Genomic DNA, 14,000 nt, shown 5'->3' on the forward strand with positions numbered 1-14,000 from the left:
CCGACCGGGAATCTGCGTTTAGGTAAACAGACGAAAGAAAATAAAGCATGGGGTCGACTCGGGCACGCGCCTAACCCCATAGTACTCTGATCGGCCACTTGCCAAAAGCGATAATGTGTTTCAGCCAGAGGCTGCCTCGATATCGTTCAGCTTTTTCCCGGGCTCTGAGAGCCTATGGGAGCCGTAGGAAGTGTCACGTTAGAGCAAAGATCCTCAGTCTTCAATAAAAAGAGCCAAGATGAAACACCACTTGTCAGACAGGCTGCATGGAATCTTCTCAGGTTTTGGCCTGCCATTGGAGTTCTGTTATACTCACAGACACCATTCAAACAGTTTTAGAAACTTTAGGGTGTTTTCTATCCAAAGCCAATAATTATATGCATATTCTAGTTACCGGGCAGGAGTAGTAACCAGATTAAATCAGGTACGTTTTTTATCCGGCCGTGTCAATACTGCCCCCTAGCCCTAACAGGTTAAGGTTGGACACTGACATTTCTGTAGCTTTAATGAGGCTTACACAAGTTTACGAGTTCCCCAAGAGCCTATGCACATTTTGGATATGTAAATAAGAGCACTATATAGTAGATTGACATAGGCTAGTGATTCTGCTGTTCGTTACTCGTCTTGTTGGCTGAAGAAAAGTAAAATGTTCAAAGTGCACATCAGAATTCGGTAAGAAGGGCCGCACGTAGTTGCATCCTCGACTTGCATGTTCTGTTAATATGAATTATCATATTCCAAATGTGATTTCGGTCATTCTGAGCACCGTGGATGGTTGCCCTAATCAGGTTACGCACCCAATGCATATGGGTCCTGTACATTTCTCAAATGTCCCGAGAAATAAAAAATGTTGCCGGTCAAATGTCTGGCGCCACATTTTGCTAACGGAAACCCAGGCGTGTGTGTGTGCATGAAGCCAAATGTGTGTTTAGTCTACTCTGGCACTCAAATGGCCAACCCAGGAAACAATAGGCCTGGACTTGGCCCCGGAACCCCCCCGGCCGTTAGTAGTACCCGACCTAAATGATTTCCCTGTAATTGCAACAAAACCAATTGTTCCTCTGCCAAGAAACTCTGAATAACAGTTTACTAACTATATAATAGCTTCTGTTTTCTGTCCTCAAACCCCTCACTCTCTCTCTCCAACTCCCCCTCTTTCTTCCTCTCCGTCCCAGGAGAGAAACAGAACACTATAATACAACAAGAGAGCAGTTGAAGATCGCTGTGGCCAACTTGGATGACGTCCAATCAAATTCACACATTAAAAGGCTGGAGTGGGAGAAAGGTTTTTGAAAGGGAGGGTCTCAAATCACTCCGAGAATAAAAGGTAGCCACATTTACTCTGGCCTTTTCTCAATTGGATTTGCTCAACTCCTGTATCCTCCCTCGCCTCCTTTTGAAAAAGGTCAAAGGTAATCGAGGAGAGGCGGCAGGGAGGGGGAACGAGTGGAGGAGTCTCATTGTATCAAATGAGACTCCTCCACTCACGCGTCATCAGGCAAATTACGTTTACAAGTGTGGATCCCAAAATAAATGTGTAAAGTGATTAAAAACAAATGAAGTTGTGAAGGACATTTTATACCGTAATTTCCGGACTATTAAGCGCACCTGAATATAAGCCGCACCCACTGAATTTAACCTGTTGGGGATAGGGGGCAGTATTTGCACGGCCGGATAAAAAACGTACACGATTTAATCTGTTTACTACTCCTGCCCAGTAACTAGAATATGCATATAATTATTGGCTTTGGATAGAAAACACCCTAAAGTTTCTAAAACTGTTTGAATGGTGTCTGTGAGTATAACAGAACTCATATGGCAGGCAAAAACCTGAGAAGATTCCTTACAGGAAGTGGCCTGTCTGACCATTTCTTGCCCTCCTTGATCATCTCTATCCAAAACAGGGGATCTCTGCTGTTACGTGACACTTCCTACGGCTCCCATAGGCTCTCAGAAGGCGGGAAAAGCTGAATGATGTAATTCCAGCCCCAGGCTGAAACACATTAGCGCTTTTGGCAAGTGGCCGATCAGAGGACAATGGGCTTAGGCGCGTGCACGAGTCGACCCCATGCTTTATTTTCGTTCGTCTTTTTACCTAAACGCAGATTCCCGGACGGAATATTATCGCTTTTTTTACGAGAAAAATGGCATAAAAATTGATTTTAAACAGCGGTTGACATGCTTCGAAGTATGGTAATGAAATATTTAGACATTTTTTGTCACGAAATGCGTCGTGCTCGTCACCCTTCTTTACCATTCGGATAGTGTCTTGAACGCACGAACAAAACAGAGGATATTTGGATATAACTATGGATTATTTGGGACCAAACCAACATTTGTTATTGAAGTAGAAGTCCTGGGAGTGCATTCTGACGAAGAACACCAAAGGTAATAACATTTTTCTTATAGTAAATCTGACTTTGGTGAGTGCTAAACTTGCTGGGTGTCTAAATAGCTAGCCCTGTGATGCCGGGCTATCTACTCAGAATATTGCAAAATGTGCTTTCACCGAAAAGCTATTTTAAAATCGGACATATCGAGTGCATAGAGGAGTTCTGTATCTATAATTCTTAAAATAATTGTTATGCTTTTTGTGAACGTTAATCGTGAGTAAGTTAGTAAATCTTTTGTAAATTCACCGGAAGTTTGCTAGTTCTGAACGTCACATGCTAATGTAAAAAGCTGTTTTTTGATATAAATATGAACTTGATTGAACAAAACATGCATGTATTGTATAACATAATGTCCTAGTAGTGTCATCTGATGAAGATCATCAAAGGTTAGTGCTGCATTTAGCTGTGGTTTTGGTTTTTGTGACATTATATGCTAGCTTGAAAAATGGGTGTCTGATTATTTCTGGCTGGGTACTCTGCTGACATAATCTAATGTTTTGCTTTCGTTGTAAAGCCTTTTTGAAATCGGACAGTGTGGTTAGATTAACGAGAGTCTTGTCTTTAAAATGGTGTAAAATAGTCATATCTTTGAGAAATTGAAGTAATAGCATTTCTAAGGTATTTGAATAACGCGCCACAGGATTCCACTGGCTGTTACGTCGGTGGGACGATTTCGTCCCGCCGACCCTAGAGAGGTTAAAAAAAGTATTATTTTGAACATAAATAAGCCGCACATGTCTATAAGCCGCAGGTGCCTACCGGTACATTGAAACAAATGAACTTTACACAGGCTTTAACGAAACACGGCTTGTAACAAAAATAAATAGGCTTTAACCTCTTGACGGTCGCCTAGGATAGGGGGCGCTACAGCGATTTTTGAAAAAAATTCGTGCCCATTTTAAACGGCCTCCTACTCAAACTCAGAAGCTAGGATATGCATATAATTAATACTTGTGGATAGAAAACACCCTAAAGTTTCTCTAACTGTTTGAATGGTGTCTGTGAGTATAACAGAACTCATATGGCAGTCAAAACCCCGAGACAGATCGTAACAGGATGTGGAATTCTAAATTGCGGACTCAACTTCATCACTTTGCCTATAAATCACACCGTGAGCTATGGTTCATTGAGCACTTCCTATTGCTTCCACTAGATGTCCCCAGTCTTTACAAAGTGGTTTGAGCCTTCTACTGTGAAAACTGACAGAATGAGAGTCTGTGGAACGTGGTCACATGGGGAGGGCCATCACCATTATGACGCCGGCGCCCCTGGCTACCCTCCCCTTTTGAAACGTTTTGAAAGACAATGCAATCGTCCCCCTTGAATGTTATTGGAGCTCTGGTTGAAAAAGGCCCTAAAGATTTATGTTATACAACATTTGACATGTTTGAACTAAATTAAATTTAAAAAAAAATCTATTTTGGTAAGAGAGGAGTCCCGCGCACGACGGTACTTTTGGTGCAGCCTTCAGAACGCGCTAACAACAACAAGCTATTGGGACTTAAAGGATTAACTTTTTCGAACGAAAATACATTTGTTGTGGACCTGGGATTCCTGGAAGTGCCTTCTGATGAAGATAATCAAAGGTAAGGGATTATTGACAATAGTATACAAGACTAGATTTGATATGCGATTGTTCCAAGATGGCGCTGACCTGTTTGCTAGCCTATTTTTTCTGAGTATCGCATCCCCTTTTATCGCAAAGTGTGATTACCCAGTAAAGTTATTTTTAAATCTGGCATTGCAGGTGCTTTCAAGAGATGCTAATCTATAAATCTTAGAATGACAATATTACAGTTGAAAAATGTTTTCGAATAGTAATTTAGTAAATTGTAGCGCTGTTTCACCGGACGCATTTGAGGGAAAATAGTTAGTCAACGTCATGCGCCGATGTAAAATGCTGTTTTTATATATAAATATGAACTTTATCGAACAAAAGAATGCATGTATTGTGTAACATGATGTCCTAGGAGTGTCATCTGATGAAGATTGTCAAAGCTTAGTGCTGCATTTAGCTGTTTTTTTGGTTATTTGTGATGCATGTGGTTGGTCGGAAAATGGCTATGTGGCTACTTTTACGATATACTCCTCTAACATAATCTAATGTTTTGCTTTTGCTGTAAAGCCTTTTTGAAATCGGACAATGTGGTTCGATTCAGGAGAGGTGTATCTATAAAACGATATAAAATAGTCCTATATTTGAAAGATTATTATTTTTATTTTTTTTATTTGTTATGCAAATTTTTCGCTGGATGTCCGTCCCGTAGCCCGTCCAGAGGTTAACGAAACACGGCTTGTAACAAAAAAAATTAAATTAGCAGTAAGCTTTAGTTGCCTTTTTGCACTGAGTCAATTCCTCACGCTGCTGTTTCCAACGTCTTATCATCGACTCATTAAGACCAAGCTCCCATGCAGCAGCTCTATTTCCTTTTCCAACAGCCAGATCAATCGCCTTCAACTTGAAAGCTGCATCATATGCATTTCTCCGTGTCTTTGCCATGATGAGGGTGACAAAATGAGTACCGTAATCAGAATGATGGGAAGTTTGAGAGCACTCGATTTAATCTAAACAGTAAACAAAAAAGTTGTTTGACATTAACCCGTTCGGCAATTTCATTGGTCTAATGAAAACTTGATGCCGCCAAAAAACTGAGCACGTCACAGAATGTGTTTTTAAAAAAAAATAAAAAATTGAAAGCGGGAAAAATCCATATATTAGCCGCGTCATTGTTTAAGCAGCGAGGTTCAAAGCCTGGGAAAAAAGTTGCGGCTTATAGTCCGGAATTTACTGTAGATAAAACGTTAAGTAGCATACTGTTTTTAAACGTGTGCTCATCTGACAAAACAAAAGCTGATTCAAAGGGGGTGTGGCAGATTCCAAAACTCTTCCGGGAAGGCCTCAGGTAGGATACATGTGACTATCCTCGATGTAAGGTGGCTATCAAGGAGGGCAGGAGAAGTCTTCCGTTCGCCTACTAACAAATTGACAGCTCTTCGAACACTCCACAACTTGTCGGTTTCCGGGTCACGGAGGAGAGGACGGAGGAGAGAGGGTGGAGGACAGACTTTTTCCCAAATGAGAAAAAGCCTCTGTCTTTTTCTCTCGCTAGCTCACCACCTCTACTGATGAAGGATAGAGAGTGAGGGAGAGAGCGAGAGAGAAAGATTTGGAGTGAGAGAGAGAAAGATTAACAAAGAAAGAGTGGAAGGAGCAGTGGAGAAAAGTTGTTTCTGCCTGATGATGAGTGTATTTGGGATTATGAGGAGACTTGTCTGGCTAAGGATCTGCCTGGCCAGTTTAGTCCAGTTAGAGCTGAAATGCAATAGCAAAAACACACACTGACTAGACCTGCAGATATCTGCCCAAACCCAACCCACCCCATCCCGGGCATGTTTTCCTGTTTTAAAAAGGACTTACACAATGGGCAAAACATGTACTTTTTGGTCCAGCCGCCACTGTGGCAGGCAGATTTAAAAATCTACCAGCCACTCAGATTGTTTAACAGCCAAAATATTTTTATGCCTCTAAAATCAAACCAACAAAACACAAAAAAAACAGATGAGCATGCTTTGTAATGTTTCTAAAACAATAAATGTATTACTAGTAAGAAGTACCTGATGTGGTATATTGAATAATAACATTTTTGTTCCCAAAATATCACAGATGAGAAAAATGTTCACCTGCCCCTTTAAGGACAGGAGGTTACCATGGTAGCATGACTCTTGTCATGTTTGTGCCTATGAGATTGAGTCTAACTAGCGGAAGTGTCATCTTCTCTTCCCTAGCAGTTTAAACTAAAACATAGAAAAACAACCTGGCTTGTGAACAAAACAATGTAAATAGCCAAGAAACACAAGGACAACCTCACTTCAGTAGACTTTCGTTTTGGACCGGGCAAAGTCTTAGACTGTACTAAGGGATGTCTGTTTTATGCTCCTCCCACCATGAATACCATGGCGATTAAACGCTGGTGCCATGTGGCGAGTGATGATGTCATCACCTGTCATCCCAAACCCTGCTGAAAGATAACAACTGGCTGACACAGCAGAGGGTGAATTCCCACACACACAGAAAAAGCCAACGAACGTCCAGTTCAACCTACAGTTGAAGTCGGGAGTTTACATAAACTAAGGTTGGAGGCATCAAAACTCGTTTTTCAACCACTCCACAAATTTCTTGTTAACAAACTATAGTTTTGGCAAGTCGGTTAGGACATCTACTTTGTGCATGACACTATTTTTTCAACAATTGTTTACAGACAGCTTATATCACGTATAATTCACTGTATCACAATTCCAGTGGGTCAGAAGTTTACATACATTCAGTTGACTGTGCCTTTAAACAGCTTGGATTCATGGCTTTAGAAGGTTCTGATAGGCTAATTGACATCATTTGAGTCAATTGGAGGTGTACCTGTGGTTGACATCATGGGAAAATCAATAGAAATCAGCCAAGACCCAGAAAAAAAATGGTAGACCTCCACAAGTCTGGTTCATCCTTGTGAGCAATTTCCAAACGCCTGAAGGAACCACATTCATCTGTACAAACAATAGTACACAAGTATAAACACCATTGGACCACGCAAGCGTCATACCGCTCAGGAATGAGACGTGTTCTATCTCCTAGAGATGAACGTACTTTGGTGCGAAAAGTGCAAATCAATCCCAGAACAACAGCAAAGGACCTTGTGAAGATGCTGGAGGAAACAGGTACAAAAGTATCTATAGCCACAGTAAAACGAGTCCGATATTGACATAACCTGAAAGGCTGCTCAGCAAGTTAGAAGCCACTGCTCCAAAACCGCCATAAAAAAGCCAGAATACGGTTTGCAAATGCACATGGGGACAAAGATAGTAATTTTTGGAGAAATGTCTTCTGTCTGATGAAACATAAATAGAACTGTTTGGCCATTATGACCATCGTTATGTTTGGAGGAAAAGGGGGGATGTTTGCAAGCCGAAGAACACCATCCCAACCGTGAAGCACAGGGGTGGCAGCTTCATGTTGCGGGGGTGCTTTGCTGCAGGAGGGACTGGTGCACTTCACAAAATAGATGGCATCATGAGGCAGGAAAATAATGTGGATATATTGAAGCAACATCTCAAGACATCAGTCAAGAAGTTAAAGCTTGGTCGTAAATGGGTTTTCCAAATGGACAATGACCCCAAGCATACTTCCAAAGTTGTGGCAAAATGGCTTAAGGACAACAAAGTCAAGGTATTGGAGTGACCATCACAAAGCCCTGACCTCTATCCAATAGAAAATTTGAGGGCAGAACTGAAAAAGGTCCACAAACCTGACTCAGTTACACCAGCTCTGTCAGGAGGAATGGGCCAAAATTCACCCAACTTATTGTGGGAAGCTTGTGGGAGGCTACCCGAAACGTTTGACCCAAGTTAAACAATTTAAAGGCAATGCTACCAAATACTAATTGAGTGTTTGTAAACTTCTGACCGACTGGGAATGTGATGAAAGAAATACAAGCTGAAATAAATCACTCTCTACTATTATTCTGACATTTCATATTCTTAAAATAAAGTGGTGATCCTAACTGACCTAAGACAGGGAATTTTTACTAGGATTAAATGTCAGGAATTGTGAAAAACTGAGTTTAGATGTATTTGGCTAAGGTGTATGTAAACTTCTCTACTATTATTCTGACATTTCATATTCTTAAAATAAAGTGGTGATCCTAACTGACCTAAGACAGGGAATTTTTACTAGGATTAAATGTCAGGAATTGTGAAAAACTGAGTTTAGATGTATTTGGCTAAGGTGTATGTAAACTTCCGACTTCAACTGTATGTAACGATGCACGTGGTCAGTCGCACACCCACCCAGAGATACCAATGAAACATGACGCAACACAATGTACATATGTTGGCGACAAGCGCTGCACACACCAACCCAATACCTCCCCCCCGAGACACACAGCACACAATGCACTCACAGTTTGAGGACGGCCGAGCGCTTGCCCAGCATCATCTTGACGAAGTCTCTGTAGTTGATGCTGTCGCTGATGCCTTCGGTCACCTCGGAGATCATCTTCTTCATCTCCAGGTGGGTCTTCGGAACGCCCAGCTTCTCCATCATCCTCTTCATTCCCATCATATCTGCAGGGGGACACGCGCACAGAAGGAGAATGGTTAACAAGCACACACACACACACACACACACACCCCCGCAGGAGAACGACAGAGACACACACACACACACAAAACACCTTATCTGACAGCTGTTTTCAAGGCCAGTAGGCCAAATACAGTATCACCTTTCTAGTGAGACGCAATAGTGACACATGAAACCCTCATAGACATCTGGTTAATCCCATACCCACAACACACGGAGGTCTTAACTACTGCTCAGTGATCCCCCACACACACACACACACACACACACACACACACACACACACACACACACACACACACACACACACACACACACACACACACACACACACCACACACACACACACACACACCACCACACACACACACCACACACAGCACCGCAGTTGTGTATCACTGTTGAGCACCTGGCTGCTTGTCGTTTCCACTACTCACCGATCTCTCCTTGGTCATTCAGGTCAAACTCTGCATATTTGTCTGCAAAACAAAATCGACACACAACCGTATGGTTAACTTGCATGGTTAACACACAGCAGACTAAATAAGGAGGGTGGAGGTGTCTGAATGTAACACCTAATAAAGTTAAAGGCCTTTAATAACACACAAACAGAACGCATTAGGGAGAGAGTAGAAGACCAAGAAAAAAAGAAAAAACACTTTGCTTAACACACCCACACACAGCTGGATCCTCTCATTTGGCCTGGCCTACAGTTCACGCAGTAGCCTAATACTTTATCAGTCAGCAGCCAACTGCCCTGTGCCACTCCAATGACAAGTCTTGTTGTGGAGATAAAAACAGCTCTCTCTGAAACTCTCTCTCTCTCTCTCTGGAACTCTCTCTCTCTCTCTGGAACTCTCTCTCTCTGGAACTCACTCTCTCTCTGGAACTCACTCTCTCTCTGGAACTCACTCTCTCTCTGGAACTCACTCTCTCTCTGGAACTCACTCGCTCTCTGGAACTCACTCGCTCTCTGGAACTCACTCGCTCTCTGGAACTCACTCGCTCTCTGGAACTCTCTCTCTCTCTGGAACTCACTCGCTCTCTGGAACTCACTCGCTCTCTGGAACTCACTCGCTCTCTGGAACTCTCTCTCTCTCTGGAACTCTCTCTCTCTCTCTCTCTCTGGAACTCTCTCTCTCTCTCTGGAACTCTCTCTCTCTCTGGAACTCTCTCTCTGGAACTCTCTCTCTCTCTGGAACTCTCTCTCTCTCTGGAACTCTCTCTCTCTCTCTGGAACTCTCTCTCTCTGGAACTCTCTCTCTCTCTCTGGAACTCTCTCTCTCTGGAACTCTCTCTCTCTCTGGAACTCTCTCTCTCTCTGGAACTCTCTCTCTCTCTCTGGAACTCTGTAGTTAGTCAAATTTCTGGATTAGGCCTAGCTGTTTCCCCTGTCACAATGGAGCCTCTGTGTGTGTGTTTGTGTGTGAGGCCTTGAGTTGTGGAACTTTGTCACCGTGTAGGGGGGGTGAGGGGGCAGTCGGGGGACAATGCTGACCCTGTTTGTGAACTCTGAGGAGAGGGCCCCTCTTCCGCCTCCCACCTACACACTGCTCTGTGAGTGGGCCTCTTGTCCTGAAGCGCTCTGTCAATCAACCATCCATCCGTCCACACACTGAGTCTCAACAACACATGTGGCTTTTTCCTCCTCTCCAATATTCCTCATGTCTTCAAAGTGAGTGAAATATCTTGGAGACCTTCTCTCTCTTCCTCCTCTTCCCCTATTCCGTGCGCCCTTCTATTTCCATCAGGCCTTCGCTGTGAGCATAAAGGGCAAGGACGGACAATCACACATTGTCTCGCTCTCTCCTTCCCTCCCTCTCTTCTCTCCATGGTTAGGAGTTTGCTCTGACAGACATATTTGTGTGATACACACATCAACCCCTGGAGCCTCTGGGGCGTGGGGCTGTTGGCTTGAGGCCTCAGCTGAGACAGTGTGGGACGCTACATGAAAGCCTCCTGTCATTCTTTCCAAAACAATAACGTCTTGTGGCCTTGCTCTTTGCTCATTGTCACCCGCTCTCGAACGGGAACAATACCTTCAAGCATTTGCTGTTATGAGAAATAAATACAACACCAGGGCTCTATCTAGTTCTCCTATAGGCCAGAGGAGGCTGGTGGGAGGAGCTAAAGGAGGACGGGCTCATTGTAATGACTTGAATGGAAATGATGGAACGGAGTCAAACATGTTGTTTCAATGTGCTTGATGTGTTTGGTACCATTCCATTTATTCCATTCCAGCCATTACAATGAGCCCGTCCTCCTATAGTTCATCCCACCAGCCTCCTCTGCTATAGGCCTATGTTTATAATCTCAGGATTTACAAGTAAAATACACACACAGAACACTACTGCAACTTTCACTCGCAGACCAGACCTGTCCGTGAATGATGACACACACACCAGGGTTCTCCCCAGGTATTTTTTTAACAAGGTGCTGCTGCTGTGGGGTGGGGGATAATCTGGTCCTGGTTTCAGTGTCATTCTACTCTCTAAAACCACCTGTTCCCCCAGAGCCCTAGAATTACAATAACAACCAGAGGAGAGGAGGAGCAGCCACATTCCTGCTGTCTGGACCGCTGTGGAACCACCTGGCCTCACAACCCACTTAGAAAATCAGGTCAGAACACACAGACACACTAAAAAAACAGACACAAAATACAAACACATTGACATATGGCACACACACTCCCACAGACACAACTTACTCACACCACTCTGTGATTCAGACCTAAATTGGGACAGTGACACATCTGACATTTCAGGCCGGGAAGGTCTTTCCAGGCAGAATGACTTACTTTTAAAGGAATCTAGTTTTTCTGGGAGGTCCTCCTCATCCCGGTATTTCTGGTCTTCCATGTATTCCTGAGGAGAGAGGAAGAGGGGAGAAGCTGAGTCTGAAAGCCCATCAGAAAAACAGGTCTAACATGGTATCAGATTCACAACATTTTACATCTCAATTATCTCTCCTTCCTCCCACGTGTGCACTTGTTCACTTCCCTTCAATGAAAGGGAATGACTATCACATGCCTCCACCAATCCAATGCTTTTTCGATTGGTGGGAAGTAGTGAAGGAGTGTAAACTTCAGGTGCGATGAAATATTACTGGGACGCACCCATGTCATTTACACTCTTCAATGCAGAGGTAACAGGATCTACAGTTGAAGTCTGAAGTTACAGACACTTAGGTTGGAGTCATGAAAACTTGTTTTTCAACCACTCTACACATTTCTTGTTAACAAACTATAGTTTTGGAAGTCGGTTAGGACATCTACTTTGTGCAATTTTTTCAACAATTGCTTACAGACAGATTATTTCACTTATAATTCACTGTATCACAATTCCAGTGGGTCAGAAGTTTAAATACACTAAGTTGACTGCCTTTAAACAGATTGGAAAATTCCCAAAAATGATGTCATGGCTTTAGAAGCTTCTGATTGACTCAAATGATGTCAATTAGCCTATTGGAGGATGTACGTGTGGATGTATTTCAAAGCCTATCTTCCAACTCAGTGCCTCTACGCTTGACATCATGGGAAAATCCAAAGAAATCAGCCAAGAACTCAGATTTTTTTATTTTTTTTTAAAAACCTCCACAAGTCTGGTTCCTCCTTGGGAGCAATTTCCAAACGCCTGAAGGTACCACGTTCATCTGTACAAACAATAGTACGCAAGTATAAACACCATGGGACCACGCAGCCGTCAAACCGCTCAGGAAGGAGACGCGTTCTGTCTCCTAGATGTGAACGTACTTTGGTGCGAAAAGTGCAAATCAATCCCAGAACAACAGCAAAGGACCTTGTGAAGAAGCTGAAGGAAACAGGTACAAGAGTATCTATATCCACAGTAAAACAAGTCCTATATCGTCATAACCTGAAAGGCCACTCAGAAAGGAAGAAGCCACTGCTCCAAAATCGCCATAAAAAAAGCCACACTACCGTTTGCAACTGCACATGGGGACAAAGATCATATTTTTTTGAGAAATGTCCTCTGGTCTGATGAAACAAAAATAGAACTGTTAGGCCATAATGACCATCATTATGTTTGGAGGAAAAAGGGGGATGCTTGCAAGCCGAAGATCACCATCCCAACCGTGAAGCACGGGTTTGGCAGCATCATGTTGTGGGGGTGCTTTGCTGCAGGAGGGACTGGTGCACTTCACAAAATAGATGGCATCATGAGGTAAGAAAATTATGTGGATATATTGAAGCAACATCTCAAGACATCAGTCAGGAAGTTAAAGCTTGGTCGCAAATGGGTCTTCCAAATGGACAATGACCCCAAGCATACTTCCAAAGTTGTGGCAAAATGGCTTAAGGACAACAAAGTCAAGGTATTGGAGTGGCCATCACAAAGCCCTGACCTCAATCCTATAGAAAATGTGTGGGCAGAACGGAAATAGCGTGTGCGAGCAAGGAGGCCTACAAACCTGACTCAGTTACACCACTGAGTTTAACCTCTCTAGGGGGTGTGGGACGCTACCGTCACACCTGGCCAACATCCAGTGAAATTGAAGAGTGCCAAATTCAAAAACAGAAATACTCATTATAAAAATTCATAAAACATACAAGTGTTATACATCGGTTTAAAGATTAACTTCTTGTTAATCCAACCACGGTGTCAGATTTCAAAAAGGCTTTACAGCGAAAGCATACTATGTGATTATCTGAGAACAGCGCCCAGCAGACAAGTCATTACAAACAGTTACCAGCCAAGTAGAGGAGTTACACAAGTCAGAAATAGTGATAAAATTAATCACTTACCTTTGATGATCTTCGTATGGTTGCACTCACAAGACTCCCATTTACTCAATACATTTTCGTTTTGTTCAACAAAGTCCCTCTTTATATTAAAAAACCTCTGTTTTGTTTGTGCGTTTTGTTCAGTAATCTACAGGCTCAAAGGCAGTCACAACAGACAGACGAAAAATCCGAAAAGTATCAGTAAAGTTCGTATAAACATGTCAAACGATGTTTATAATCAATCCTTGGGTTGTTTTTAGTCATAATAATCAAGAATATTTCAACCGGACAAAATCTTCGTCAATATAAAAGGAAAACAAGAAAGGCGTGCTCTCGGTCGTGCGCATGAAAATCCTCTGGGACACTGAATGGTCCACTCATTCAAAGTGGTCTTACTCCCTCATTTTTCAGAATACAAGCCTGAAACAATTTCTAAAGACTGTTGACATCTAGTGGAAGCCATAGGAAGTGCAATTTGAGTCCTAAGTCAATGGATACTGTAATGGCATTCAATAGAAAACTACAAAAATAAGAAAATCCCAATTCATGGATGGATTTTTCTCAGGTTTTCGCCTGCCATATCAGTTCTGTTATACTCACAGACATTATTTTAACAGTTTTGGAAACTTTATTTCCATCCAAATCTACCAATTATATGCATATCCTAGCTTCTGGGCCTGAGTAGCAGGCAGTTTACTTTGGCACGCTTTTCATCCGGAGGTGAAAATAGTGCCCC

General features: G+C 42.7%; 1 protein-coding gene across 2 annotated transcripts in view; it reads right to left on the reverse strand.

The window, feature by feature from the left end:
• The window catches only part of aif1l (allograft inflammatory factor 1-like), a 61,218-nt gene that overhangs the window by 32,751 nt on the left and 14,467 nt on the right, over positions 1-14,000 (reverse strand). For both annotated transcript variants that reach the window (XM_014128125.3, XM_014128126.3), the window contains exons 3-5: positions 11,321-11,387; positions 8,961-9,002; positions 8,345-8,507 (exon numbers count right to left, since the gene is read on the reverse strand). In XM_014128125.3, the coding sequence (XP_013983600.1) occupies positions 8,345-8,507; positions 8,961-9,002; positions 11,321-11,387 (272 nt within the window). The remainder of the gene's footprint in view (positions 1-8,344; positions 8,508-8,960; positions 9,003-11,320; positions 11,388-14,000) is intronic.

This window comes from Salmo salar, chromosome 11 (assembly GCF_965601325.2).
Source record: "Salmo salar chromosome 11, fSalSal1, whole genome shotgun sequence".
Taxonomy (NCBI): Eukaryota; Metazoa; Chordata; class Actinopteri; order Salmoniformes; family Salmonidae; genus Salmo; species Salmo salar.